General features: G+C 72.4%; 1 protein-coding gene across 6 annotated transcripts; it reads left to right on the forward strand.

Moving 5' to 3' along the window:
* SLC22A18 (solute carrier family 22 member 18) lies at positions 1-23,099 on the forward strand. 6 transcript variants are annotated; one of them, XM_058304968.2, is made up of 11 exons: positions 1-99; positions 2,516-2,808; positions 5,384-5,481; positions 6,223-6,386; positions 6,474-6,606; positions 13,737-13,867; positions 15,579-15,695; positions 16,445-16,545; positions 20,920-21,021; positions 21,174-21,294; positions 22,866-23,099. In XM_058304968.2, exons 2-11 carry the CDS (start codon positions 2,665-2,667, stop codon positions 23,051-23,053), a joined length of 1,299 nt encoding a protein of 432 aa, XP_058160951.1. In that variant the 5' UTR covers positions 1-99; positions 2,516-2,664; the 3' UTR covers positions 23,054-23,099. The 6 variants fall into 6 exon arrangements, with proteins under 6 accessions (XP_058160951.1, XP_071073998.1, XP_071073999.1 ...); XM_071217897.1 differs by having other exon boundaries at positions 15,588-15,695; XM_071217898.1 differs by having other exon boundaries at positions 13,737-13,855.
* The last annotated feature ends 633 nt before the right edge of the window (positions 23,100-23,732 follow it).

Genomic DNA, 23,732 nt, shown 5'->3' on the forward strand with positions numbered 1-23,732 from the left:
CCCCTGGCCCGAGCCTGCAGGTGACAGACGGGCTGGTAAGATCCGATTGCTACTGCTCCAACCAGTTCCCAGCACCCACGGACCCTGCTGCGCCGAGCGGTGAGTACAGCAGCCCCTTCCTGCCCAGCGCCGCCCGCAGCCCTCCACCAGCCTCTGGCCCACCGGGGGCCTTCACCCCAGCCGTCCCTCGGCCGCGCCCTGACGGAGGAGCCACGTGGGCTCTGGCCGTCCCCCAGGAGCCCTGCCCCTGCTGCCCTGGGCCAGCCCTTCCTGGACACCCCCGCTGGCACCCAGCAGGGCCAGGCCCAGGCCCCCGGTTCTGTCCTCGTGGAGGCCGATGCTGACGCTCTGGAGCCGTGTTTGTGGGTGACCTGGGTCACCCCCTCCCAGACAGACCCCCTCGCCGTTGGCACGCACCCTCCCCTGCTCGCTGAACGGAAGCTTGGGGCGTCACCCGCTCCGGGGAGACTTGGTGGGACAGGCACGAGGGCCAGGTGGACGGGCCAGCTGCCCCGCGGGGGCCGCCCGGAGGTCTGTCGGGGCCTCGCCTTCCCCAGCCCCCGGGGCTCCCTGGGGTTTGTGCCGGGCAGGGCAAGCTGCATGGCTTTGGCCCTTAGGGCTCTGGTCTGGGCGGCTTTAGGGCAGGGTCCCAGGCAGCACAGGTGTTCTCAGGAGCTCCTGTGCCCGGGGGGCTTCCAGCAGGGGCTCCTGGGGCTGTGAGAGGGGGGCTGCACGAGGCCAGGTGTCCAGGCGGGGGGAGTGGGGCACCCGCACCTCAGCACCTCCCCTGCCTCCCGGCCTGTGTAGGGCCCAGAAAGGGCCGGGTCCCCCACCCCGAGGTCCCACCCCCCGCGGTCCTTGGAGGGGCAGGCTAGCCCCGCCCCCTGCCCCCTTCCCTCTGCCCCTCCATCCCCACCAAACTTCAGCCCTCCACTTTTCTCTTCCTCTCCTTTTCTCCCTCCTCTAATCCCCTTTCCCTTCCCTCCACCCCCCTCCGGTCCTGACCCCTCGGCCCCCCACCCCCACCCCCCGCCACCCACGGCTCCTTTAGGCCCCGAGTGGGCGCCCTGCGCGGCCCGAGAGGTCGGAGCTCCTGCCCACCACGCCCCAGGCCCCAGGCCCAGTTCAGGAGAAAAGCGGGAAGAGGCGGGTTCCTGCCAAGCGGGCCAGCGAGCCCCGAGCCCCGCGCACCTGGGCCGGCCCGGGCGGGGCGGGGCCACCACGAGGCGGGCGGGGCCCACGGGGGCGGGCCCCCATGGAGCGGGAGGGGCGGGGCCCACGGGGCGGAGGGCGGGGCCACCACGAGGGGGCGGGGCCCACGAGGGCGCAGGAGCTGGGCCCGGGGCGGGGCCACCACCGGGCGGACAAGGCCCACGAGGGCGGAGGGGCGGGGCCCGGGGCGGGGCCACCACGGGGCGGGCGGGGCCCACGAGGGCGGAGGGGCGGGGCCCAGGGGGCGGGCGGGGCCCACGAGGGCGGAGGGTCGGGGGCCCAGGGCGGGGCCACCACGGGGTGGGCGGGGCCCACGAGGGCGGAGGGGCGGGGCCCGCGGAGGCGGAGGCGGGGCGGGCCAGGCCAATGGGCGCGGGGGCTGGAACGCCGCGAGGGGACAAGAGCGGGAGCAGAGCCCGTCCGGGAGGACCCGGTTGGAGTTCAGCCCTGGGCGGGGATCGCCGCTTCTCACAGCTTCCAGCCTTTGCCCATCGAGGTGCCCTGGAGCCCCCCAGGACTGCCGCCGCACCTCGGCCCGGCTCCCCCTGCCTCGCCCGGGGCTGCGGCCCTGTCCCCCGTGACCCCGGACCCCTAAAGGCCACCCTCGCGGCCCAGCTGGGCAGCCGGGTGTCAATCTGGCACGACTTGCCGACCTCCCCCCCCCCCGGGAATGGCACGATGTCCATCCGCCCAGGGCACCGGTGGGGGTGGGGGTGGGAGTGGGGGCCCTGCCCAGGAAGGGGGGCAACCGCTCTCCCCGCGGGTGTGGGGGCGCGAGAGGCTGTGCCATCTGAGTTCTGACCCGGGAGCTGCGTTCTGGGCGTGGACGGGGAAGAGGGGCCAGGGTCTCCCTAGCCCAGGCCCAGGCCAGTGCCCTCCGAGGGCGGCCGATGGCGGTGGGCGGTGCGCTGTGGCCCGCAGAGCCCCAGGCCACCCCAGCCCCGCGGCCAGCCGCCTCCCGCCTCTGCTGCTGGCGTGTGCCGCTGCCTCCTCCCGAAGACCGGCAGCTGAGCCAGCCTGTTCTTGGGGTGTGGGGGCGCCCATCCCTGTCCCCGGGGGCCGTGGTCCTCGAGGGAGACCCCGAGTCCTTGGCCTGAGCAGCGCCCCCCCAGCTTCAGCCTCTCCCAAGCAGCTGCCATCCGCCGGCCCTGGCGCTCGGTTAAAGTGGGCATGCTGAGAGCCACCCCCTGGCCCGTCCTCCCCACCTGGGGGGCATGGCTCCAGGTGAGAGCAGGTAGCAGGAGGGCCTGAGGAGGCTTCCGGGTGGAGGGGGCCGGGCCCTCAGCGCCGCCGTCTCCCACAGGCCCATCCCGGAGGCGAGGCCAGGAGGTGCCACCTGCCCAGTGACTCAGCACTGTTGCCCAGATCTGCTGGACTTTTGCCCCTTGCCTGCTCCCAGGCATCCGGTGACCTGCTCAGGTCCTTCCTGGGCTCCCGGCGGCACCTGCCAGGATGCGGACAGCCCGGGCCCCCAGGGGCCAGGGCCCGCGCCCCCACGGGCTGGGTGCCCTGGGCCGCCCGGGGGTCCTCCTGCTCACCTACACGCTGACCACCCTGGACCTCACCTGCCTCTTCATGCAGTTCTCCATCATGCCCGTGAGTCTCCCCCTCGCGGGCAGCCGGGCCACCCATGTACCCCCACGGTCCCTCCCACCTCCCATCTGGGTGGGGGGAGGTGCGGCGGCTCCGCCCCCAGGGGTTGCAGGCCGCCCAGGGCTGTGTAAGGACCCCAGGGCTGGGCCTCTCCACCGCCCCATAACCGCGTCCTGCGCTGGGGCTGCTCGCCAGCCCTGGGGAGGGGCTGAGGGAGCTGCCCCCGCGGCCGCCCAGCGCTCCCCGGGGCTCGTGGCTGCTCTGTGTGCCGCCCCCCCCCCCCAGCCCTATGGCCTTGACCCCCGTGCCCCCCGACACCTGCTCGGCTCATTTCCCTGCTGCAGCCTCTGCTTGGGCCACCTCCTCCGAGGTGCCCGGACCAGTGGCATCACGTGCCGCGAACCTTCACCCTGCTCCGTGCGCCCTCGGCCCGCAGCCCTACCACCCGACACCCCATCTCTGCGTCCTAGAAGCTCCTCAGTCTCATGAGGGCAGGGGCTGGTCTGCCTTGTTCTGTGCTGCCCCCTGGCTCACGGGAGGAGGGTCGCCAAGAATTGGCTGCTGGCACCCGCTCACCCTCGTTCATTCATTCCCTCTTTCACGGTCGCTTGTTCATTCAACAACCCTCACGGAGTTGGCCCCCAGCCTCTCACTCTCCAGGGCATCAGCGTCCAGGGGGCTGCAGCCGAGGGCCCCCAGAGGTTTTCTTCTTTCTGGTGTCTCCAGGAGGCCCTCGGGAGCAGCCCCACGCTGGGCTCAGTGTGAGGATGTGGCCCCTACGGGGTCAGCAGGCCGGGCCGAACAGAAGGCGGCCCGGGGCCCAGCGTGGCGCTGCCCGAGGCTCAGAGGCGCTTGGGGGCAAGCTCACACCCTGCGGGCAGAGCAGGGCCCACCCAGGGCCCCCCTCGTCCTCCGAGGCCCTGGCCAGGGCCACCCACCCTGGGCCTGGGGCTCTGGGGCAGGAGGGGGCTTGGCCCGAGTCACCACGTAGACGGAGCATACCTGCCCTCGGAGCTGGTGGTCTCGCGTGGGGAGGGCGGCGGACGACGCAGAGCGAGCATAGCACACACAGCGGGACAGACGCAGCGCGTGGTCCCCGGAAGAGCAGGGGCGTGCTGGGGAGCAGCGGCACGAGACCCAGGCCTCGTGCAAAGGCCCTGGGGCAGCGAGGAGGCGGGTGTGGCTGGAGCAGGTGGGGGGGGGGAGGGGAGCAGGCGTGGAGGCCTGAGGGGGGCCAGGGGCCCAGAGGAACCCAGGTGTGGGGGCCGGTCTGGGGGGCCGGAAGTGGCAGGAACCTGGATCTCCTGCGAAGGCTGAGTCGCAGGAGGGGCTGGCGTGGGCGTGGGGTGTGCGGGGAGTGGGGGTCGGGGAGGCTCGAGCACGCCCCGGGGGGTGGAGGGGCAGCCACTGAGATGGGGCAGCGGCAAGAGGGGCGGGCCTTGGCTGGGCGCCCGGGAGCCCAGCTTCGAACGTGCCGGGTGGGATGGAGGAGTCTCCAGACGCCCAAGTGGGGCGCCGAGGTCCTGGCAGTGGGAGCCGGGGTCTGTGCCTGGCCCCAGGGGGCTCCCCCAGGAGCGAGTGCAGGGGAGGAGGCGAGGCGGGGGGCCGCTAGGGCAGCTGAGAAGGCGGGCGGCCAGGCGAGTCCAGAGCAGGCGGGACCAGGTGGCCTGACGCTGCAGCTGACCGTGGGGGACAGGCTGGCGGGAGCCAGAGGCGGGGGCGAGGGCCTAGAGGGGTGGGGCATGGGGAGGAAGCTTGGGCCGGGGAGGTGAGGCGGTGGGGGCGGGGGAGACTTTTGTTTGCTCGTTTAGTTTTAAAAGATTTATTTCGTTTATCCCTCCACACATCGTTTGTGCTTGCTCTTTGCTCTGGGTCTTCTTAGGAGGGACCGGGAACCAAACCCAGGACCTCCCGTGTGGGAAAGGGGCGCCTAATCACTTGAGCCACCTCCACTCCCTGCTTGTTGTGTGCCTTGTTGTGCTTCTTCGTGTGTCTCCTTGTTGCGTCATCTCATTGTGTCGTCTTGTTTCATGAACTTGCCACACCAGCTCGCTGTCCTGCTGGTCTTCTCTAGGCAGCACTCGGAACCGAACCTGGGACCTCCTGTGTGGTAGGCAGGCGCCCAACTGCTTGAGCCACATCTGCTTCTCAAGGGGTGGTTTTAAGGGCTGGAGAAGTGGCCACACACGTGTCAGCAGACGGGAGGCTTGGGGTCCCCTGGGGACTCTGGAGGGCTGTTGATCATGGGCCCTGGCCTCCCCGACCTGCCAGGAAATGGGCCGCCTCCCAGAGGTCACCAAGCTCCTTTGGTCACTCACTTGCCGGCCCAGACACTCCCGTCGGGCTGTGGCTTTTAGGGCATGAGGCTTCGTTGGCGGGGGGGGGGGGGGGGGAGTGCGGGACCCCGGTGGCGCCTGAGGCCACCTGCAGCAGGCAGGAGCGCCAGCCTGGGGCCTCCTCCGGGCCGGGCACGGCGGGCTCCCGTGCCAGCTTCCGGGCAGCTCTGCGGTGCGGCCGGGCTCGGGCGGAGGGTCCCGGGCTGCCCCTGCAGTGGTCCCCGGCCCCTCCTGTGTTGCAGTACCTGGCGCAGAGGCTGGGCCTCGACCCTGTGGCCTTCGGCTACCAGCAGACGCTCTTCGGCGTGCTCCAGCTGCTGGGCGGGCCGCTGTTCGGCAGGTATGGAGAAGGGGGGCACGGCCCCCCAGGACGGCCCCCACCGGCGCTCGGCGGCCAGGGGCAGGCTGGACCCCTGACCTCACGCCGGCCCCCGCGGAGGGGGGATGGCGGCTCCTGTCGCGCTGATGGGCAGTGAGGCACCTGAGAGCCCGGCTGCCCCGCAGGCTGGGGTGGACGCCCTGGCCCGGCCCCGGAGTCCTCTCTGGGGAGGAGGCCGTCGGTGGAAAGCCAGAACTGCAAATCCCACTGAGCAGGGCCTCCCACCCGCTTTTTTGGAAATGGTCATTTGGGGGACCCAGGCAGGAGCTCTGGGGAGTGGGGGTCCCCAAAATGTCTCTGGCCTCGGTGCTGTGGCCTGAGCCCAGGAGCGCTGTGCACAGGGACCTGCCGGGGACACCCCAACCTGTGGACAGGACGGGGGCTGCACGGGGTGCAGGGAGGAACGAGGGGGCTCCCCAACTGGGCCTGGGAAGACTTTCAGTAAAACCCAGCGTCCCCTCCGTCCACGCAGAGCCAACACTGTGAGGTCACAGTGCCCTCCGGCGCCAAAGCTGCCCCTGCGCAGCCCCGCGGCGGCCCCGGGGAAAGTGGGGGCGCAGGGGGGCAGGCCTGCCCCGGGAGGGCCCGGTCCAGGCTGACCTTCCCGTCTGCCAAGGGTGGGGTGCCGGGGTGAGGGGACCCTGAAGAGCCACCTGCAGGGGCCGTGGGTGCGGCTGCCGGGCTGACCGCACCCCCCCCCAGGTTCGCGGACCAGCGCGGGGCGCGCGCGGCCTTCACGCTGTCCTTCCTGGCCGCCTCGGCGCTCTTCCTGCTGCTGGCGGCCGCCTGCGGCCCGGCCGCCCTGCCCGGCGTCGCCCTGCTCTTCGCCTCGCGCCTGCCCGCGGCGCTCATGCACACGATGCCAGGTGCGGGGCGCGGGCGGCGGAGGGGGCGCGGGCGGCCGGCGGGGCGGGCCGGAGCGGGGGGCAGCGCCTGAGCCCCCGCGCCCCCAGCCGCCCAGATGGTGATCACCGACCTGACGGCGCCCGCGGAGCGGCCCGCGGCCCTGGGCCGCCTTGGCCTCTGCTTCGGCGTCGGCGTCATCCTCGGCTCCCTGCTCGGCGGCACCCTGAGCACCGCGTGCGGGTGAGCGGCGGCGCGGGCGCGGGGAAGGGGGGCGAGGGGCGGGGTCCGGGCCCTGCACCCGGGGCCTCGGTTTCCCCACCTGCCCGCCCCACACGGTGGCCCGGGCCACGGCGAGTTCGGCAGGGGGCACTGTCCGCCCGCGCCGAGACCCGCCCGCCGGCCGCGCCCGAGGCTGTCCCAGGGCTGAGCCCCGGAGGGCGTCCCCCGGCCCGGGCCAGAGGAAATGGGCCTGGCCTGTGGGAAGTGGGGCGGCAGGCCCTGAGGTGCCCGGTGCTGCCCCGGGAGCAGGCAGGGGTGGGTGGCCTGGGGTGCACCGGGAGGAGAGGGGAGGGCAAGGCTGGTGACCCCAGCCCTGCACTCTGAGCCGCCATTTCTGGAACAAATGGGGACAGCCCCTCTCCAGCTTCCCCTAGAGTAGGGATCTTTAACGAGGGGGGGTCCGTGCAACGATTTCGGGGGTCCCATGAGCTTGATGGGAAACAGTCCACCTGTCACTTGACTTTCTCTGAGCTCTCACTGAAAGGTAGCATCTCCCTCCCTCGTGGATGTGCAGCCGGTAAATCCCAGTGCTCGTCTCGCCAGGTTGGCAGCCCTGCCCTCGAGGCTCCCACCTGGCCGTGCCCAGGCAGGGGCCCAGGACCAGCCCCAGGCGGGGGCTCAGAGCGGGAGCTGGGACGGAGGTTGGGGGGAGCCGTGGGAGCCCCCCCATGTTCCCTCCCCTCGAAGTGTCCCCACTGATGGGGCTTCCGCGCTTGTGGGGCGTAGGTGAGCTCGCAGGTGCGACCTGCCAGCCTCTGCCCCTCCCCCCGAGCCCTGGGCGCCTCCACACCCCCCAAGGCCTGTCCAAAAAGACACGCGATCTGCAAGAGGAACCCCACCCCAGCACCGCCCCCCCCCCGCCCCTCTCCGTGGGGCTGGCTGGGCCCGAAAAAAGAACTGAACCTGGGACCCAGGACCCAGGACCCAGGCCAGGGAGAGGGGCCCCCCACCCCACAGCCAGGGCAGCTTCATTCCTGAGAGTGGACTTGGCATTGGCGCTTCCCAGCCCGCCCTGGGCGGAGCCCTGACCTGCCACCTGGTCAGAGGCATCCTTCCCAAGGCCTGACCCCCAGCGTGCAAACTGCGGGGGTTCCACTCCGTGTGGGGCGCACACCCCCGTCAGCACCGGGCTCCCCAGTCTTGCCCAGCCCCAGGCCAGGAGCAGGGCCTCTGGATTGCAGCCCTGGCTCCCTGAGGGTCCCAGGACAGTGGAGCTGGGTGGTGGCAAGTGCCAAGGATTCGGGCCAGTGGGAGGGCACGGTGGACTCCTTCCGGAACCTTCCTTTCTGCGGGGAGGTGTCCAGCGCGTGCCGCAGGGCTCTGTCGCAGGCCCTGAGCTGCCTTCCCCGGGGTCATCAGAGCCTCAGCTGAGGGTGTCCCTCTCTGCTGACGGCCAGGAGCGGGCAGCAGGGCCGGCGGCGGGTGGTTCTGAGCACCTCGTACTTTTGGCTGCTCGGCGACTAAGCGCCCCTCGACTCCTGGTTCCGCGGGTGCAGCAGTGGGCAGGACAGACTGACGCCCAGAGGGGTGGAGGCGTGTCACCATCCCGCCAGGTGAAACCAGGGGTCTAAAGAGGTGGGAGCAGGGGCCGGGCAGGCCGGGGTCAGCCCCCTTCCAAGAGGTGACAGTGGAGGGTGTCCTGAGCGGGGGAGGGGGCAGGAGCACCCCTGAGGGGGGTGAGGAAAGTGCAGGTGCCACGGCCCCGGGTCGGGGCTTACCCGGTGGGCAGAGGGCAGGGAGCAGGCCTGCGCAGCGGAAGGGCCGGGTGGCAGGCCCCGGGGGCCCGCGGGAGGCGCGAGGGGGCTGCGGTGCGGGTGCACTGCCCAGAGAGGTGGCTGCTGCCCGGGCTGGGGGCAGAGGGCAGAGGGCAGAGAGCAGAGAGCACATGCCAGGTGGGTTTGGGGGCGGGGTGGGGGTGTCAGCAGAAGATGGCAAATGCGGGGGCCTTGGGCTGCCATCTGAGCCGCTTGGGGTGCCAAAGGGCTGTGCTGGGTGGGTCAGGCGCCCAAGGGAGCTGTGCGTGAGGCAGACAGGTGGGACCCCCGCAGCGCTAAGGCCCGGGGCGCTTCCTGTCTGGGGGCTCAGGAGGACATCGAGCACGGGGAAGCAGGGGCAGCTGAGGGGGTCCCCGAGGCCCGAGTGTGACCTGGTCTTTTTGTGCAGGAGGTTCACCCCGGACCTTGGGTTCTGGGGGGCTAGACTGGCGAGACCCCTGGGGGCCCCTGCCTTGGGGGGGCCCGGGGCGCTCCCACAGCCCCACACACGTGGTCTGGTCCTGCGCCCCACAAGGCCACTGACCGACATGCGGGGGGCCGAGGGGGGTGGCGACAGTTGGGGGGCGACCCCCGGCGGCTGGAGCCAGGCAGGCGGCCTCCCTCGGACACCCTCCCTCCCGGTGCGGCCTCCTGCTGCCCGTGGGCCGCGCCAGGTCCCATCCCGGATGCCAGGCCTGCGCGAGGAGGGGCGCGAGAGCCAGCCCCGCGCCTGGCGCGCACACGGGCACACGCGCGCCCCAGAGCCAGCGCTCACCGCCCTCTCCCACCCCCAAGATCGCCTCTCCACGACTGCCCCTCACCTTCCGGAACATTCCGTGAGCTTCCCCGCCTCCTTTCATCCTAAGAGCTGAGGCGCTTTACGCGAGCCGTGAGCCTCAGTTCTCATCCCCCGGGGGGACAGGGAAACTGAGGCCCAGGAGAGGGGGCGGCTCCCCCACGGAGCCCCAGGCCTCCACTCCCAGGCCCAGCCTGCCAGGGTGGGGGTGGGTCTCCCACAAGGGCCTCAGGCCCAGAGTGGACTGGGGGGGCCGAGGGCCAGCCGGGCGCGGGGCCACACTGCTGCAGCCCCCTCGTTCCCCCCGTGCGCCCCAAGGGCCCGGTCCAGCGGTGGCGCCCACCCCACCCCCACGCAGGGAGGGGGAGGCAGGCTCCAGGGCCCCCTGCCCCGTGCCAAAGCCCGTCCCCACGTGATCCCCGCCCTCCCCGGGCCTGGATGGGAGCTGGGGCGCGCGTGGGTCCCCCGGCTGCCCCTGCCCCCCACCCACGCCCCGGAGGAGCTGGCGGGCAGCCCTGGGCCTGCCGGGACGGGTGCTGGTCCGCCTGGTCGCCGCCGGGGCTGGGGGGGGCGGTGGTACCGCCAGGTCAGGGCCTGAGTCACCAGCTGCGCAGGCCTCGGGTGGGGGCGGCCCTGGGGCCCCCGGCTGAGCCCCAGGTCACGGCCTGGGGCGGGCACACGTCAAGGCCCCATTCCGCCCTCCCCAGGTGGGCTGCATGACGGGGGGTGCCCTTGGCCGCATCCCGGGCCCCGGGCTGCCCCTCTCAAAGGGCTGCTGCGCCCCGTGAGCGGGCAGGTCCTCCCGGCTGGCCTGCCTGCGCCCCACACCGGAATTCCAGTCCCCCGGGGGCCGGGCTTCAGCCCTTCCCTCCCACAGGCGGACGCCACCCACAGGGCACCATGGGGAGGTGGCAGGCCGGGGCGGCGGACAGGGACGGGGCGGGTGGGGGGGCCTCCCGGGGAGCTGAGCGCGGACGCCTGGCAGGGCACTGGGTGCCGAGGCCCCGTGGCCGGGGTGGCCTGGCCGTCTTGAGAAAAGCGAGGAGGCGGGGATCTGGGAGCAGGGGGCGAGGGCCGTAGGCGGGGCGGGGCGCGTGGCCGGCGGGGTCACAGGGTCGGGGTGGCGGGTCCCCTGCAGCTGAGAGACCAGCCCTGGGCAGGTGGGAAGGGAGGTGCCGGCGCCGCGGCGGGGAGGGGGGGGTGGCTGCAGGTGGAGTGAGGAGGGCAGCTCGGCCCCGGAGGAGTCGGGGGCGCCGAGGAGGGTCAGACCCGGGTCCTCGGGGAAGGTGGGGCCGGCGGGCAGATGTGGGGTGTGAGGGACAGAGGCGGGTCGGGGAGGACCGCCGAGGGGACCGCTGGAGGGGAGACCGTCGAGGGCTGGCGTGCGACCTGAGAGGCTGGAGACACACCTGGGTGGGGAAGAGCCCAACGGCGCGCGAGGAAACCCCAGGGATGGGTGCAGGTGGCGCGGGGTGGGGCAGCCCAGCCCAGGTGGTGCCTGTGTTTGTAAATAAAGCTTTATCGGTACCCGGCCATGCCGTGGGCCTGACGGCAAAGAGAACCCCTGGCCTCCCGGCTGGGGTGTGCAGCCCTGAGAGGGCAGGTGAGGAGGGGACCCCAGGGAGGGGGTCCCGGGAGGAAACCAAGGCTCCAGGGAAGGGGGTGGGGCCGTGAGATGCTGCGTCCAGTCGAGGCAGCCCGGTCGGCCTGAGCGGGGGCCCCGCCCCAGAGCGGCTGAGGGTGCTCCTCCCACACGCCGAGGCACAGGGCTGCTCCAGCCGCCCTCGGCCAGTCCTTCCGGGCCTCTGTCCTCTGGCACTGGAAGGGGTGGGCTAGGGCCCCCTGCCGTGAGGCTCCCGGAAGTGGGGGAGGGGAGGACAGGCGGGGGTCTCGGTGCTGTCCAGGAAGGACACCTCTCGGGGCTGAGCTGGGTGGCAGGAGTGCCGGGGACACAGCAGGCCGGGCTGGGCGGGGGCTGAAGCCTGTGGAGACAGCCGGCCGAGGGCAGCCGGGCACGGCCACCCAGCGTGGCTCGGGGCTGCTGGCCTGGGCGCCGAGGGACCCCGTCCTGGGGGTGGCCTGGCTTTGGACAGATGCCCACCAGGGCGGCCACGCGTATTGGCCTGGTGGGAACCAGGGAGTGGGCCGGGGGTCGTCCAGAGACGCGGACGCCAGCTCTCTGTGGGGTAAGGGTGGACGCCTCCTGGGCACCAGCCGGCTGAGGGGCTCTGCTCCAGCCCCAGCCCCGCTCACCTTACCTGCTCCCTGAGACCCCTTCCCTGCGGGCCTGGCCGGCCCTTGTCCTGCTGTCCGAGGCCTCGTTCCCGGGAGGCCCGAGGCCTCCCCTGGGAGCCCCGAGCCGGCACGTGGCCTGCCTCGGGCGCCCGTGGGCCAGGAGTCCCACCACAGCTCACGAGCCCCCGAGGCGGTGCCAGGGGACGGCCTGGCCCGAGCCCGCCAGGCAGGGCCTGCACCTCTCCTCGCCTGGAGACGCCGACGGGTGCAGAAGTGGGCTCCACGCGCCGGGGCCCAGGGAGGCCCGCGTTAACGGGGCAGGGACTGCACCCGTGGGCGGTCAGGGTGGTCTGAGGAGACACGAGGCGTGGGCGCTGAAGAAGGGCTGGGCCTGACCGTAAGTCAGGAAGAAGAGCGAGCCCTGCAAGGCCCTGGGGAGGGAAGGACTTGCCATCAGGTGGGGCTGTGTGGCGGGGGGTGGGGGCATGTCGGGGGGCACAGCCCGCTGAGCAGGGTCGGCCAGACAGGGCCTGGGGACTCTGCGGGGGCCTCGGGAGGCAGAGGGAGGCCGGAGTCGGGGGCAGCCCCATAAGATGTCCGTTTTAGACGCCATCCAGCCACCGCAGGGGGCATGGGTCAAGTGGGGCCGGGCCATTTCTCCCCCGAGCCCTGGACAGGGCCCCCAGGGGGCTCTCCGGGGCATCTGCCCCGCCCCCTCCCAGACAGCTGCTGGGTGAAGTGCCCCGTGGCCAGGTGGAGGGATGCCCTTCCTGGCAACGGGTGACTTTGGTCAGAGTGGGAGGGGCCCAGCCGGGGAGGGGCAGGGGGACCGAAGCTCAGAATCGGGGATGGGGGAGCCGTACCTGCCCGCGGGTAAGGACAGGGCCTTTGACAACCGTGCCACACCTGCCCCCGGGGCCCTGGCGGCCTGGGGACAAAGGACTCCGGATGTGGGGTGGCCACTCCCGCAGGGCCGGAGGGAAACAGCCCTGGCAAGGGGTCAGAGGGCACCCCGGCAGGGTGCAGCCTCTGGGACTCCCACCCCACCGAGGAGGCGTGGCCCCACGAGTTAGCCACGGCGAGGGGCCCGCCGTTCAGGGGCCTGCGCCACCTGCCTGCCGCTGTCCCCGCGCATCCGCCTGCCCACCCCCTGTGCAGCCATCCCAGCACAGACAGTGAGCCGCCCCCCGCCCTTCTGGGTTGCTCAGATTTTCAGAAAGGACTGACTGTGCCAGTGCAGGCCCGACGGGGGTCCACGTTAGGACACAGGGGCGAGCTCCCCCGCGGGCGGGTGGGGGCTGCCTCTGCCGCGGGGAGGGCTCCGGGCTGTGGCTTCGAGGACAGAGGCACGTCCAGTTCACGGCTGGCCTGGCCGGAGGCCCCGAGGCAGAGGCCGCCCTGCTGCCGCGCCGGTCAGCACGGGGCTCTTTCCGGCGTTTTGTTCTGGGAGGAGTCGGCGTTGTGGGTGCGAGGGGGTACCGGGCTCCCGGGGGCCGGCCCGCTCGCCTCTCTGCCGGCCAGGGGGCAGCCCCGGCCTTCTGGTGGGCTGGCCCCCGAGTGACGGCCACGACGCCAGCGGGGAGGGGGTCCTGGCCCCTGCCGCCGGCGCCTCTCGTCACTTGCCTCCCAAAATAGCCGCCTGAGCGGCCGCCCCTGCTCTGGCATTTCCGGGGCATCCGGCAAAGAAAGCAGGTTCTGTCCCCGCCCGGCCAGGCCCCGGGGCTGGAGCCAGGAGAACAGGCCCTTCTCTCTGCCCCTGCTCAGTCCCCGAGGGGGGCAGGGGGGCAGGGCTGCGGTCGCCCTCCCTGGGGGTCCTGGCGGAGTAGTCCCTGCTCTGGGGCCACGCACGCCTCTGACCCTGGCTCCAGCCAGGCCACTTGGTGGGAGGAGCCCCCCAGGTCCAGGAAGTGCCTTTCTGGGGTGCAGTCCCCCCCAGGCCCGAGCAGGCTACCCACACACTCCGCCCATGCCTACACACGCACCCACATATGTGCACACAGCAGGCTTGCCCTCGGGGGCCCCTCTGGCCTGTGGCAGCCAGCTCCCACCCCGGGCAGGACCCCCACCTGCCCACGGAGGCTGAGGGTCCTGCGCACCGTGACCTCGGAGGTAGCTGCCCAGCGAGAGGATGGGTGGCGAGAGCTCTGCCCCCCCCGCCCCTGCACCCAACCCTCGTGCCCAAGGGCTCCCGGACACGGGGGTTGGCTTGAGTCTTCGCAGGCGCTGAGGCCCGAGTGTGACTGAAGGGGGCGGGGGCTGCGGGGGGGCCTGGGGACCGAGCCCGGGGGCCCTGGTGTCGCCCGCAGGATTCAGTGCCCGGCCGTCGTGGCTCTCGTGGCCAACCTCCTGGGAGCTGCCGTCAGCTTCGCCTGCATCCCGGCCAGCACCAAAGGGGCCAGTGCAGACGCCCAGACCAACCCGCCAGGTAGGCCCCCAGGTGAGCCCACTGGAAGGGCCGCACCCCGTGACCCCTGCGGGCAAACCCCACCAGGGCCAGCGCATAGCCCCTCCGTCGGCAGCATCCTGGAGCTCGGGCGAGGCTCCGTGCGGCCACCTCCCTGCAGCACCCGTGACGTGCCAACCCGGCCGCAGAGGCTTCTGGTCTGCTGGGGGGGGTGTCCTGCTGTGGGCAATGGGCACACGGAGAGGTCAGGGGTGCCCTCGCGCCTGCTTTCAACCCTCGAGCCCCTCCAGGGTCCTGGGCACCTCCCAGCTCCGACGCCCTCAGAGCAGAGCTGGGTGCAGTCACAGGGGGCCCCTTGACCTTGGAAGGGTCCGAGAGGCTGCGTCCAGGGCACAGGAGGTGCGGGGGAGGACCCAGCAGGGCCTGGTCAGCAGGGGGTTGGCAGGACCCAGGAGGCCCGTGCAGCTGGATGAGGTGGCGTCTAGGGCAGGGTGGGTGCTGACTCGAGGAGCCCCGGCCACGGGGGGCCAGGCACGCGCGGGGCCAGGGCACCACGCAGGGGTCTCCTGCAGGCAGCTCTGTCCTGTCGCGTCCCCACCCCTGTGTCCCCAGGCCTCTTTGCCAAGTGGCCGAGAGTGAGACCTGGATGGACAGACGCACCCTGGAAGCCACCCTTGGCTGGGAGACGTGACCCCGAGTCAAGAGGAAGGAGCAGGGCCCGGGGGGCTGAGGAGGGGAAGCAGAGCAGGTCACCCCGAGAGCCGGGAGGCCGAGGGCCATCACACCCGGAAGTGCCCAGTGGGTCAGGGCGGAGCGGTCGCTGGTCGCCGAGCGGCCTGCCCTCCCACCAGGCCTTGCTCGTCCTGCCCCGTGGGAGCTGGGGACGAGCTGCGCGGTGACGTGGGCCAGGGGCACAGGAGCCTCCATCGCCGTGCCCAGGCCGGGGGTCCCGAGCGCCCCCTGGAATCCAGGCCTCCCCTCCTGCCTGGGGTGTGAAGAGCTGCCCCGGCCCCCACCCACCGAGGGCCAGAGCAGGGGGTGCCGGGGTGTCCACAGCTCCCACTCCCATGTGCAGTGCCAAAGCCAGGGGCGGGGGTCTCTGCTGAGAGCTGGCCTGCGAGGCCCGGCCGAGGTCAGGGAGGGGTGAGGGCGTCCAGGTGGTCTGACTGTCCAGTGGTCTGAGTGGGCCGTGGGTGGTCTGACATGGCCGTCCAGTGGTCTGACCTGGCCATTCAGTGGTCTGATGTGGCCCTCTGTGCTCTGACATGGTCCTGTGATGGTGTGACTTGGCCACTGGGGTGGTATGACATGGACTGTCTAGTGGTCTGACATGGTCATTGGGGGTGGTCTGATGTGGCCATCTGTGGTTAGACCTAGCCATTCGTGGTCTGACCTGCCCATCTGTGGTCTGACATGGGCCGTCCATGGTCTGACATGGCCATCCGGTGGTCTGACGTGGGCCGTCCGTGGCATGACGTGGCCATCAGGGTGGTCTGACGTGGGCCCTCCGTGGTCTGCCGTGGCCATTCCAGTGACTGACATGGAGCTGTAGGGGTGGTGTAATGTGGCCATCTGTGGTCTGACGTGGTCATCCATGGCATGATGTAGCCATCAGGGTGGTATGATGTGGGCCGTCCGTGGTCTGATGTGGCCATCCGTGGTCTGACGTGGCCATCCGGTGGTCTGCCATGGGCTGTCGGGGTGGTCTGCCGTGGCCATCCGGTGCTCTGACGGGCCTCCCCAGGCGCCCCAGATGGACCCAAGGCCGGCGTGTTTGACCTGAAGGCCATCAGCCGCCTGCTGCTGCTGCCGGGCGTCCTGCCAGTCTTCCTCATCAAGGTGGTGTCCGGCTTCCCCTCAGGTGAGCCCCACACTGCCTGCCTGGGGGGCTGGGGCCTGGCACTGTGGGGGTTCAGGGCCCCGGGGACCAAGGTCGGGGGTGGCAGCCTTCCTGAAGCCGCAGGCCCGGCCTCTCGTGGGCCCTGCGCGGGGGGAGAACACAGCAGTGCTGTCGCCCTCCCTCCAGCCGCCTCCGAGCCACGGCCCCGGGGGCCAGGGAGGGGCAGCCGGACGAGGCGAAGGCGCGCGTGTCCAGCCCCGCTCGCTGCTCCGCGCGGCCCTCTGGTTGCCAAGGCCTCCTGGCCGGGGCGGGCGTTCCGGACACCCATTCGTCCCTCCTTCAGCCCGAGGCCCCACCCCAAGTGGCCCTGCGGCCGCCTCCGGCCAGGGCCCCGTGGGACAGGGCAGAGGACAGATTAGCGAGGCGGCCGCTGTGCGAACGCGCTCGAACGCTTCGACGCCGGTGCCAAAGGGCCAACCCCTCGGCAGGAAGTCCCGCCGCCTGCGGGCCGGGGGCTCCCTGGGGAGGGGCTGGCCCCGCCTGGCCCCACCTGCCCATCTGGGCCTTTCTTTGGGCTGCAGTGGCCAGAGCCCGAGTCACCAGGTTAAGTAGAAAGCGGCCCCTGAGGGCCACGGGCAGGACTTGGGCCCCGTCCTCCCCGCGGGCAGCCCGGGCTCTCCATCCCCCGGCCCGCGGGCTGCTCCGGCTCCCAGCGACGGCGCGGCTGCCTCCGGGAAGGGGGCTTCCCGTGTCACCCCTGCCCTCCCCAGGGCTCTTCATGGTCATGTTCTCCATCATCTCTGTGGACTTCTTCCGCCTGGAGCCCGCCCAGGCTGGCTACCTCATGTCCTACTTCGGGGTCCTGCAGATGGTGAGTGGGGACCAGGCGCGCAGGGCGGGGAGGTGGGGGGTCTCCAGACACTGCAGACGGCGGGCTGCAGTCCCCCGCCCCGCCTGCCCGGCTCGTCCACGCCTTCGGCTCCCGGGACCCCCGTGCGCTAGCGCCCCAGCCCCGCCCAGCCCCCCGTGCCCCCGACCCCAGGACTGCTTGGCCCGTGCTTGCTGCCTCCCAGCAGCACCCGGGGCTGTTTGAGCTGACGACAGCGCCCGGGATGGGTAGAAACGGGCTGTCACAGCGCAGGGGCCAGAGGCCCGGGACCCCCCCTGCCCCCCAGCCCCCCGCACCCTCCGCTGGGGCTGCCCCGCCCCAGGCATTGCCCTGTCGTCCTGGGGTCCAGCCGGGTCCAACGTCCACTCTTCTCCGAAGATCAGCAGGCGCTGGCCCCCAAACCAGCATGGCCTTAACTCACACGGACCCTGTCCCCAAACCGGGGCGCTCAGGCGTGCCGGGGCTCAGGGCTCCAGCAGCTCTTTCCGGGGCCACACTTGAGCCCACGCCAGCCCCCCCGCCTGGCTGGCCCCCTGGAGCTGTCCCCTCCCAGGAAGCTGCCCCTGGGCTCTTGGGCGAGGTCCCTGCATGTTCCCTCCCCTCCCCCTTAGGCCCCTGGTGAGGCGGTCGGCGGGGCCCTGGCCTGGGGGGGGTTGTGCTGTCCCCCGGCACATGGGGGTCTCAGGACGGGGCCTCGAGCTTGTACCCTCCTAGGCTGTTCAGGGGGTGAAGGCCCTGGGGGGCACTTGGGGACCCCCTTGGACCCTGCGGGCAGCCACAATCACACCCTTGCTCAGCAGGTTGGGGGCCCCGTGAGGCTGGGGGTGGGGGTGAGACTGCACAGCCCGGGAGCGACCAGGGCGAGATTTGCACCCGGGACGGCCGGCTCCAGAGGCCAGCTTTCTCCTGGGCTCCCTGTCACGCGCAAGGCGGGGCTGGATGTCGGGGTAGCTGGGGGGCTTCAGTCACAGGGAGGAAAGAGCCCAGTGCCCTGGGGTCCCTGATGGGGGAGCACAGGGGGGAGCCCCCAAACTGGGCACAGGCAGGTGGCCATCCTGGAGGAGGTGGCCCCAATTTCCTGCCTAGAGCTCCGTCCAAGAGGGCTGGCCGGCGTGGAGAGAGGGTCACCCCGGTGGAGGCCGGCCGCACTGGGCCTCTGCCCACAGTCTGCCAGGGGTCCCGGGGCCACCGGGGGCCCCCCAGGCACCGGCAGTGGACAAGGCCAGGTGGGGGAGAAGAGCTACAGCTGGGCACGGGGCGGCGCCTGGCCTCCGCGTCCTGCCCACGCGTGCCTGCCTCTCGCGCGGGGTCCCTCCTGACGGGCGGATCGGCTGAGCTCCGAGGGCAGAGGGCCCCGAAGCGTGAGCGAGGCCCATCCCGGGGCAGCGCTGGGGCCTGGGGCGGGGGGGGCGTGGGAAGGGGAACCCTCAGGCGGCCTAGGGTGGGTGGTATCGTGGGGGCACCGGGGACAGGTGGCACCGCACCGCCGCCTGGGTGGTCTGCCTGCGACAGCCGCGGCGCGGGAGGGGCTATTCTAGGGCCCGGGGGCGCCCCGGAAGCGTGGGCTGCCCTGACATTCCGACCCCCCGAGCCACCTGCTCCCCGCGCCTCTGGGTGCTGGCGCCAGAATCGCCGCCCTGGGAGAGGGGTCCCTGCCGGGGAGAGAGAGCAGAAAACAAGAAGCCATCGTGATGGTAAACCGCTGAGGGGGCGGCCCAGAGCCCGGCTCCTAGAAGTGGGTGCCCGCCCGGGCTGGGGTCCCTGCAGCCTCGACTCTGTCCGACCTGCAGGAGCCGGCAACGAGGCCTTGGCCCCGGACCATCAGGCGCGGACATGGTGGCCTGCGCTGAGCAGGGTGGGGGCTGGACCGGGGGACGGCGGGGGACACAGGACAGAGTCCAGGGCGAGGCCCGGGGACCCCAACTCAGCTCAAACAGTGGAGGAGCAGGGATGCCAGAGGGGCATGGTGGGTGGGCCAGAGGGGCATGGTGGGTGGGCCAGAGCCCCGGGCTGGGTGCAGCCTGGGGGGCGGCTGCAGCCCCCACTGTGCCCAGGACGGTGGGTGCCCAGGGCTGTGTTGGGCATCTGTGGAGGGAGAGATCCCGAGTGGCGTGGCCCCCTGCCGTGCCCTCACCAACTGTGTCCTGCCCCCACTCTCCCTAGGGGCCACGGCACCCACCCCTTGCCGGGGCTCCCCGTGCGCAGTTGGGGTGCTGGGGCGGGGCTGCAGGAAAAGGACCTTTGGCCCTCGCAGACCCACCTGTGAGACCCTTTGGTGGCCCCGCCCCTCAGTCACTGTCCTTGGTCTCATAGATCCCAAGGGCGATGGGCGGGGAAGTCCCGAGCGAGCTCCCGCCCCTCCTGGGCTGGGGGGCAGAGGGGCCTGAGAAGGGCAGGGGTGCTCTGGTAGGGGAGGGGGCCTGTCATTGGAGCAGAGGCTGAGTTGGGGGAAGCCCCGTGAGCCCCGGAGCGGGGCAGTGCCGAGGCCCAGGGGCGTGGGCCCCCGAGGGTGCCGATCCTGGGGGTCCAGGGCCGGGTGCTGCAGCCCCCCCGTCTCCCTCCTCACTCACCTTGCGGGCCGGTGGGGGACACGCCCTGGCCTCTCTGCCCGCCCCCTCCATACCCGTCTGTCCCCTGGTTTACAGCCCCGCGCCGACCCAGAAGGGTGGGGGCCGGGCCGGCCACGTGGGTGTGGGCAGACGCGGGCCCCCGCAGGGTGGGCCTCAGCCTCCGGGACATGAGACCTGCAGATCCCGACACGGAGCGGGGCCAGGGCTCCCCCCGGGGAGGGGGGCGAGGGGAGTCGTGGGAGCCCTGCCGCTCCTCGGGGTCCTGCCCCGGCCGAGCGGGGGTACCCTCCCTGGCAGCCCGCCACCCAACGTGCCTCTCGGGGTCAGGTCGGGGCAGGGGCCAGCAGGGAGGGCGGCCTGGCTTGCGCCGTCTGGGCGAGGGGTGGGCAGAAGCTTGGCCTCCGGTGGGAGAACGCAGAGGGGGGCACCAGTGCTGGGGGTCCGGGCGGAGAGGGGCCAGCACCTCTCCCACTCAGCCGGCGGGGGCTTCGGAGCAGCAGCCTCCACCGGCCCTGGGCCCGGACCCCCACCCAGCACCCGCCCTGCTGCAGGCCCATGGGACCCCCCAGCCACAGGCACCCCAAACCCTGGCTGTGGAGCTTTGCCCCAGCATTGGCTGGCGGGGGGGCCCAGGGCCCGCACGGGGCCGAGGCCGCTGTGAAGCCCCCGCCCCGCGCCAGGCCCACGCGGGCGCGCAGGCAGAGGGGGATTTTTTGAGACCCTCAAAATTAGAGCCTCGGTTGCCGGCGTTGCCCGCGGGGTCTCGAACAGCCACGTCTGCTCGTCAGAGGTAACCGGGGAAATTCAGATTGCGCCGCTGCGAGGCCCCAAGCCCTTCCGGCCTGACCGGTGGGGCCCTGCCTGGGAGCGCCCCCTCGGCCCTGCTGAGTCACACCTGCGGCCTCTGCCTCCCACGGGGCCCTCCCCGCAGCAGACGGGGGCACCCAGCTCCCGTTTGGGGGTCCCTGAGCCTGGGCCCTCCCCGCAGCAGTCGAGGGGCACCCAGCTCCCATTTAGGGGTCCCTGAGCCTGGGGCCCCCGCTGCCCTGTGGAGGGGAGGAGATCCAGCCGGACGTTCAGGATCTCTGGGGACCCCGCCATGATCTAGGCCCAGGGGACCCGGGCCTTGCCGGAACCCCCACCCGGCCACCCCCCAGCTTCTCCTCTGACCAGCTCCCTGGTGGCCTTGGCAAGTGACCAGCCTTCTGAGGCTCAGTTTACCCAGCTGTCAACAAGAGAGTAGCCCTCGAGGACAGTGGAGCTGGTGCCGCTCACCGGGCCTGCTGGGGGGGCCAGCCGGGCAGAGGCCCCCACCCCGTCCCCGGCCGAGGCCCGGCTCGGCCTCCTCGTCTGCCAGCTGAACGGGGCCCTTCCCACCTGGGCACTAGAGAGGGGCCTGAGGAGGACGGGCTGGCCGGAAGGGGGCCCGGGGCTGGGTGACTTTGGGGGGACCCGGGGCTGCGTGACTCTGGGGGGCGCCCAGGAGGTTTGCCAAGGCCTGCTCCCCCCCATCGGCAATGACCCCCCCTTCCGAGATTCAGACGAGATTAATCCTCATTGGAAATTACGGTGGCGAGATGACACGTGCGGTTGGCGTGTGGCGTGTGTGCGCGTGTTGGCACGTGCGTGCACGCGGGGGAGCGTGCGTGTGAGGCGCCCGGACGGGCCCCGGCCCCCCAGGACCGAGAGCCGAGGCGGGTGCAGGGCAAGCCACTGGGTGCGAGGGCCCTCCGGGCGCCCGCCGCCGCCCTCCCACGCCCACCGCCGCCCTCTCGCCCTCGCGCAGGTGGTCCAGGGCCTGGTCATCGGGCGGCTGAGCAGCTGCTTCTCCGAGTGGGCGCTGCTGCGCGCCAGCGTGCTGGCCTTCGGCCTCGTGGGACTGGCCATGGTGAGCCCCCGCCCCCGAGCGTGCCGCGCCCTCACCCCCGCCCCTCTGACCACTCGGGGGGGGGTCTGCAGCCGGGGGCGCGGCCGCGACCTCGGGGGGCTGTTGGGCCCACGCGGCGCCCTCACCCGGGGGCCCCGCCCCGCCCTACGCAGGCGCTGATGTCCAGCACCCTCCACTTCTGCCTCCTGGCGCCCGGCCTGGTCTTCAGCCTCTGCACGCTCAACGTGGTCACAGACGCCATGCTGGCCAAGGCTGTGGCCCCCTCGGACACGGGTGAGCGCGGGGGCCCGCCTCTGGGAATCTTCCGGCAGGGGCCTGGGGTCTCAGTGAGTGGGGTAGGTCAAGGCTGGGGTGGGGGGCCACAAGAGGACCAGGGGGGGAGCTCTGCCCCCACCCACCCAACCCGGGGAGACAGGAGGAGGGCTTCCTGGAGGTGGCGTTTGGCTGGGCCTTGAAGCCTGGGCAGAAGGCCACTAAGGAGGGAGGAGGGAGAGCTGGCACTGCTGGCCTTGCAGTCGCCGCTATTTCCCGAGCCCGGCACGCAGTAGGTGCTCAGGTGGGTGAGTGCACACAGCCAGGGAGATCCTCGAGGCCCCTGCCTCCAGGAGGCCCCCAGGCCAGCCCCTGAAGGACAGCCCCCATACACACAGACCCCAGGCCGCGCCCAGCCCAAGACCTGCTCCCCGCCCTGTCCCAGGGACGCTGGCCTGGGGAGCCCTGTGGGCTGGTGGGGGGTCCAGGACCCCGTGAGGCATCCCCAGCTCAGGGGCCCTCCTCCTCTTGGAGGAGCAGGCGAGGCCCAGAGGCCAGGAGGAGCCCCTCCTCTCCGGGCTGCTTTGGGGGTCCCCCCCAAACCTGTGACCCCAGGTCCAGGGAGTGCCGGTCTCTGCGTGGGCTGGGCCAGGAGGGCTTCCTGGAGGAGGTGGGGCCGTGCCCCGAAGAGGCCAGGAGGAGGGGGCTGGGGAGGGCCGCCTGGCAGGGAAGAGGGCCCGGGACGCGCGGAGGTGCCAGGGGCACCGCCCCCCCGCCGGGCAGGAGCCGAGCCGGTTCCCAGCGCCAAGCCTGGGAACCAGACCGTGAGGGGGCGGTAATTGCTCCTGAGTCTGCGGGGCCAGTGGGCGGGGGGAGCGGCTGCTCTGGAACGCCCCCGCGCTGGCTCTGCCCGGGCAGGCCTCCCCCCCAGGGGGCTCGGGCGCCGGGGTGGGGCTCCCGCCGGGACGGCCCCTCGAAGCCCCCGGCCCCCAGGGCGGCCCTGGGACAGGGAGAGATGGGTGCAGGGGCTTCCCTGGGTCTCCCGGGGCACCCCCACCTGTGGGCGGGGCTCCCCCAGGCCCGGAGGGCAGCGGGGAGTGGGGCAGACACGGGGCGCCCACGGCCCCGCTCGGGCCCCAGCAGCGTCCCCCCAGCTCCACCCCGGACGCCTGCCCCGCTGAGCCTTCGGTCTGCTCTGGTCACACCCCCCGGCTCTCTGGCCCCCACCTGCGGCTGCAGGGGCCCCTGGGGAGGAGCTGTGCCGGGCAGGGGCACCCACACCCGGGGGGAGGGGGCGGCCGGAGGGCAGTTCCCAGCCCGCACCCCGAGGCCCCACCTCGGCAGGCCTGGCAGGTTCCAGGCGCCTCCTCCGGGCTCTGGCGCTGGGAACTTGGGGGCGCACCCGGGCACCCCAAGCCGGGGGCGGGGGGGGGGTCAGGCCCCCCAGGAACCCCGGGAGGAGGCTGGGGCCGTCTGCCGGGCAGGGACGAGACCGGGGTTTGCTCCACTTCGTGTGGCCGGCGGGGCCTGGGCGGTGGGGCAGGGGGCCGGCGGGGACCCCGCTGCGCCACTGGCACGACCCCCCCCTGCAGGCACCATGCTGGGCCTGTGCGCCTCCGTGCAGCCTCTGACCCGCACCGTGGGGCCCACCCTGGGCGGCCTCCTGTACCGCAGCTTCGGTGTCGCCATCTTCGGCCACGTTCAGGTCGTCGTCAACTCCCTGGTGCTCCTGGCCCTCTGGAGGAGGCCGGTGCCCCACAGCAGCGCCCACATCCAGTGACCGCCACCCCCAGGCACGGCCTGCCAATAAACGCCCTGGGCACCTCTTCCAGCCTGGTCTCTGCGAACTCCCACGTGGGCGGCGGCGGGCAGGGAGCCGGGGGGCCTGGAGGGCTTCCTGGGGGGGGGGCCAAGTTTGTCTGAGATGGCCCGAGCTGGGCCCCACCTGGTCACTGTCCACGCCCCCCGGGGCCCACGGCCACGGTCACTCCTGCGGCCCAGCAGCCCTGCTCGCCCCCGAGGTGGGTGCGCTCTGCCCCCACGTTTCCCACGAGCCTGCCCGCACACCCCAGGCGGCCCGCGGGTGACCTCCGAGGCTCAGGAAGGGCATCCGGGATGGCACTTACTCTGTGGGGGGGGGCCCAGCAGGGAGACCCCAGCCCCCCAGCTCCAGAGACCCACCTGAGTGGGGGGGCGACCCATCCTAGGAGCTGATTTGCAGGCTGGCACCTGGGGACCACATGGGGGTGATTGGGGTGGGGGCCCCAGGGGGTCCAGCAAGTGGAGGGGTGGCCCTGCCCGTGGCCTTTTCTACTCTGGAGGGACACGGCCCCAGACGCCTTCACAAGTAATGTCATTTGGGAGAAAATTCCTTGCAGGGAACGGTTTTCTCCCTGGACCCAGCCCCCAGGACCCAGCCAATGGACAGCAAGCCCCACCCCCCCGCCTCAGGATCTTGA

Source organism: Dasypus novemcinctus, chromosome 10, assembly GCF_030445035.2.
Source record: "Dasypus novemcinctus isolate mDasNov1 chromosome 10, mDasNov1.1.hap2, whole genome shotgun sequence".
Lineage (NCBI taxonomy): Eukaryota > Metazoa > Chordata > Mammalia > Cingulata > Dasypodidae > Dasypus > Dasypus novemcinctus.

Bases quoted from the DNA above. Each gene is read 5' to 3' on its own strand.
- SLC22A18 (XM_058304968.2), top strand. From the start codon at position 2,665: ATGCGGACAGCCCGGGCCCCCAGGGGCCAGGGCCCGCGCCCCCACGGG. The intron at 2,809-5,383 runs GTGAGTCTCCCC...CCTGTGTTGCAG, and splicing joins TGCAGTTCTCCATCATGCCC to TACCTGGCGCAGAGGCTGGG. The intron at 15,696-16,444 runs GTGAGCCCCACA...TGCCCTCCCCAG, and splicing joins GGTGTCCGGCTTCCCCTCAG to GGCTCTTCATGGTCATGTTC.